The 4,272-nt window shown below is 37.9% G+C and overlaps 1 protein-coding gene across 1 annotated transcript; it reads right to left on the bottom strand.

Moving 5' to 3' along the window:
* Nucleotides 1–347: 347 nt before the first annotated feature.
* Nucleotides 348–4,033, bottom strand: LOC124911676 (glycerophosphodiester phosphodiesterase GDPDL7-like). The gene is made up of 7 exons (XM_047452185.1): nucleotides 3,861–4,033; nucleotides 3,502–3,815; nucleotides 2,440–3,051; nucleotides 2,328–2,369; nucleotides 1,986–2,264; nucleotides 1,281–1,904; nucleotides 348–776 (listed from the first exon to the last, which is right to left on the bottom strand). Exons 1-7 carry the CDS (start codon nucleotides 4,031–4,033, stop codon nucleotides 484–486), a joined length of 2,337 nt encoding a protein of 778 aa, XP_047308141.1. The 3' UTR covers nucleotides 348–483.
* Nucleotides 4,034–4,272: the final 239 nt, after the last annotated feature.

The raw sequence follows: 4,272 nt of genomic DNA, 5'->3' as shown, positions 1-4,272 counted from the left end.
TAAGCGAGATAGCTTCATTTTGACGGGTTTGCAAAGTTTGCAATTCTGTTGATTGAAGTTAACTCTGTGTGTGTGTGTGTGTGTGATTTTCAATGGTCTAGTTTGATTCAGCTTACATTTCTCAGCTTATTCTATGTTAGGCGATGATGATAGATTCTGTATAAGATCAGACTATTGTGGGCAAAACATGTTTTCCAATTGAGAAGGCCTGTGAGAAACTTTAGGGTTTTCACATGGCAACTGTTTGCTGAAGCTAATTTTAGTCCACATTGTCTGAGAAAAGGCGAATCTGAGCCTAAAGTTACAATCTTTTTTAATTTTAGTTAGTGTAATTTATGATTTTTTAAATTTAACTATTGATATAAGAACACATAATCTTGATTCACATCATACTCAAATCTATTTACAGACCAAACAAGAAACCAGAGGAGAAGAAGTATATGTTTAGTTTAGCAATGCAGCTGGCTTTTTGTGTTGTTCTTGTTAATTAAACCAGGTTATGCAAATGAATGCCATTGATAATATTGAAGATGACAAAAGCCCCAATTTTGCGAATTTCCTTGTACATCCTGAACTTGGTCCAGTGGTAGCAGGTGGTGACTGTGAAGATGAAAGCAATGATGGCAGCGGTGGGTCTACTACATCAGCCACTGTGAGGGATGGGGCTGGTGCTGCTGTAGGTGGCAGTACTCCTGGTTGTGTGAGCTGGAGAAGAGAACCTGGTTGTACAGGGAATATTGAATATGGCTCATTATCTGGGTTAGCACACGGACTTCCTGCAATTGGAAATAGCTTAAGCATCTTGTTATATCGAATGATGGTGATGAGTCGATAACAATTATTTGGGTCTTTTTAGAAATTGGGTTATTTGGATAATTGATAGGTTTTTGGTGTAGGTTATTGTAAATTGAGTTATATTGGTTAAATAGTAATTTGTTTGAAATGAAATATAGGGTGTTTCAGTGGTTTTGATAGAATATTTGAATGTTGTAAGTTGATTAGCTCAGGTTATGCATTTGAATACTTTGTGCCTGTTCAAACTTTGTTTATTTGGATAACAATGGGCAAGTTATTGTAAATTGAGTTATTTCAACTAAATATAGGGTATTTTGCTGTTTGGATTGAATGATTTGAATATTAAGGCCATACTCAGGTATGCATTTGAAATTAGGTTATTATAAAATTGTGTTATTTCGATAATTTTTTTAAAATGAAATATTATAGGGTCTTTTGGTGTTTTGATGATGAATATGAATGAACTCAGAGAGATAAGGCCTTACTCAGTAATGCATCTGCAGTTCTTGGGAACTCGGTAAAGACTCCATCAACACCCAGACCACCAATAAAAGTAGCCAATTCCACCATGGGATCAGCGAAGTAATCGAAAGCCATAGAAATGTACTCGTTTCTGAAAACAGATACATAAACAGAGATGTTTGCGGCATGCATTTCATCTACCACGTTTGTGAAAGAAGCTACAAAGGATTCGGTTGCCTTGATAACTGAATTTCTTGGGATGGCGACTGAATCTGCGTACTTTTTGATCTCGTCTGATGATGCCTTTGGCACGGCGCTAATAGTTTCCCTAATTGATAATACTGTTTCGTAGTTGGAATTGCTCTTGAATTTCGCTAGAACTTGACTGTCGTCGGATTGGATCATAACCTTCTGAGTTACTTGTTTGTCGAAAGTGGCATTACTCAAGGCGGTATTGACAGCATCAATTATGTTAAGATTCCTTTTAGAAGCTAGATAGGCTGCATTCTTAATGTTGATCAAAACACCTGTAACTGCCTTTGTTTTTGCAATGTCTAAGAATTCAGGTAATGTCACGAAGCTTCCCATGTTCTGCTCTGCTGGGTTTCTTGTAAGTGGTGTTTCTGGGAAAGGGCTTGATAATTGAGCTGAAATTTAAACAGTAGATAGTTATCAACTATTTCATTTGAAAGGGGTTGTTAGTTTCTTCTGTTTTTAGTTTGACTTACGCTTTAGACTTTGAATTTCGCTCCAGGTGAAATCGAATGAGAAGACTCCGCTTTGCTTCTGGATTTCAGGAATCGTGGTTGATCGTTGCATGAAAGTAAGGAGGGCCGTTGTGTCTCCAGTTAGGTCAGCTGTGTCCAAGCAGAAGGCAATTCCGTCTTTTGACATTTGAACCGAGCAATCTATGATGTCTGCTCCATCGGCTATGGCTTGATGGTAAGAAAGATCGCTGCAAGGTGCATAGAACCCACTTGCTCCATTATGGGATATGATTAAAGCCCCTGAAATTTACCGAGTCAAGTCGCAAATTTTACTCTTTTTTGTACCTAAATCACATTCCTCACCGTTTGGAAGTCTAGCTGCATTCTTGTTCCCAGCCAAGCATGCTGCATCCAACAATAGAAAGATCTTAATCATTAGTAAATAAATTTTTGAGAAATTCTATAATGATCTAACCAATGGCTTCTGATGCAGTGGAAGGGAAATCTGTCACCAGTCCGTCAACACAAAAATGAGAGTTGTCTATGAACTGTAAGTATTCTGCTGTCGGGTCATAGCTATAATTGTAGCTTGCAGGATGATCATTTGCGAAAGTGTAAGCATGTATCTCTAGCCCTTGTTTGTGTACATCATTTACAAGTGTAGTTGCAGGCAGCAGGTACAGATTGCTCCCAACCGGCCATATGTAATCCTTTGGGACTAGAATTCCCGACGCAAATTCCTTTACCATCTCTAAACTATTTAGTAACGAGCCATAAGTCTGCTTTGTCGTGGGTTCTACCTCGTCTTTTTTCTGAAACCGGAAGATCAGCTTTGTCTTTCCGTTCGTTAATTTCGCTTTAATTGCTTTCAGGAAACCGATTTCAGGAGATGAAATGACGTTTATCCGCATAGTTGCCAACGCCTTGCTGACAAAACTGACTGGATCGAGCTTCTGTTGAACATAGAATGAGTTGTACTGAACGTTAAGCCAGACTCGAGTATGCTTAATGCTGGTCACATCTTCAAGAGTTGTAATAGGCAACAATCCGTCGAATGCGTTTGCTCTAGAGTACACATTCTGCGTCACTAAGATACAAAAAGAGAAAAAAGACTATCCATCAAGAACATTTTTTTGTCAGGTATCATTTAGATATGGATTACATTCAAGTGTTTTCAAATGTGCCTTGACTTTGTTGAGTTTTACGCCATCATCGATAGACAGGTGATTAGGCCCCTCTTTAAGAAACACTTTCTGAATCTTGAACAAGATGAGAAATTACTAACAAATTTTCTTAGAAACACTTTTTTTTTCAGGTATCTCATTTAGATATCCAAATGGGGTTGTTGGTTTTACAAATATGATACGACATACAGGTTGGCCCATTTGGAAACACTTTCAGGATCTTGAATCAGATGGGAAGTCTATTAATTTACTTGAAAACACTCATTTTCAGCCAGGTATCTTATTTAGATCATAGATTCATATTACAAGAAGAGTTCATAATTAATTTTTACAGCTTGTTGGGTTTTACTTACATAATACGCTCTTGAGAAGTTCCTCCTTTGTATAGTCGAAAGGAAACCATCCCGTGACTTGACGTCCATTGAGATTATAGCTCTTCTGACCATCAGGGAAGGCATCACTAATGGTTGTTGTATTGTCAAGCTGCAAGCTTGAAAGACAAATGCCATGTGAATCTTTAGTCAACTGAAGATCACAAAGCAAGACCAATCCATCAAGGCTTGTTTCTTGAGCTAATTGGATTGCATTGCTACTTGAATCTGGGAAAACCCCTGAATACCCTCCTCTGGCTATGACACTCGGCTCCCCACCTATATAATATAGATAGAGTTAACATCGTTACGTCGAATTTAGAGGCGGAAAGAACTAGTACCGGTAAGGGTTAGCCATGTTTTTGTGGGTTTTACTGGTGCTTGAGGAATTTTCTGTGATTGAGTTGAATGGATGAATAAGAAAATGCACAAGGAGAAGGAGAAGATAGGAGGGTGCCTCATAATGTTGTTCCAATTCCTCCTCCCCTGTTTCAGATAAGAAAAACAGATTCATATTCAATGACATTCAAGTTCAAGAGGGTAAATAAATAGAAAAAATTACCTTGTGAGGTTAATTTGGTGGAATGAAAATGAAGAAATATTAAGGCACTCCTGTCAAAAGTTTTCCCAAGGGAAAATAATGACAAGGAGTGGGAATGCAATGGAAATTAGGAAGGGAAATAGAGAGGAAAGGAAAAGGAAAAACAGAAAGTGAAAAAAAAACAGAGTTTGGTAATAATTATGGAAGAGAAA

This window comes from Impatiens glandulifera, chromosome 8, assembly GCF_907164915.1.
Source record: "Impatiens glandulifera chromosome 8, dImpGla2.1, whole genome shotgun sequence".
NCBI lineage: Eukaryota > Viridiplantae > Streptophyta > Magnoliopsida > Ericales > Balsaminaceae > Impatiens > Impatiens glandulifera.
Note: the sequence above shows the minus strand (reverse complement) of the source record. Positions and strands in the feature narration are given on the sequence as shown.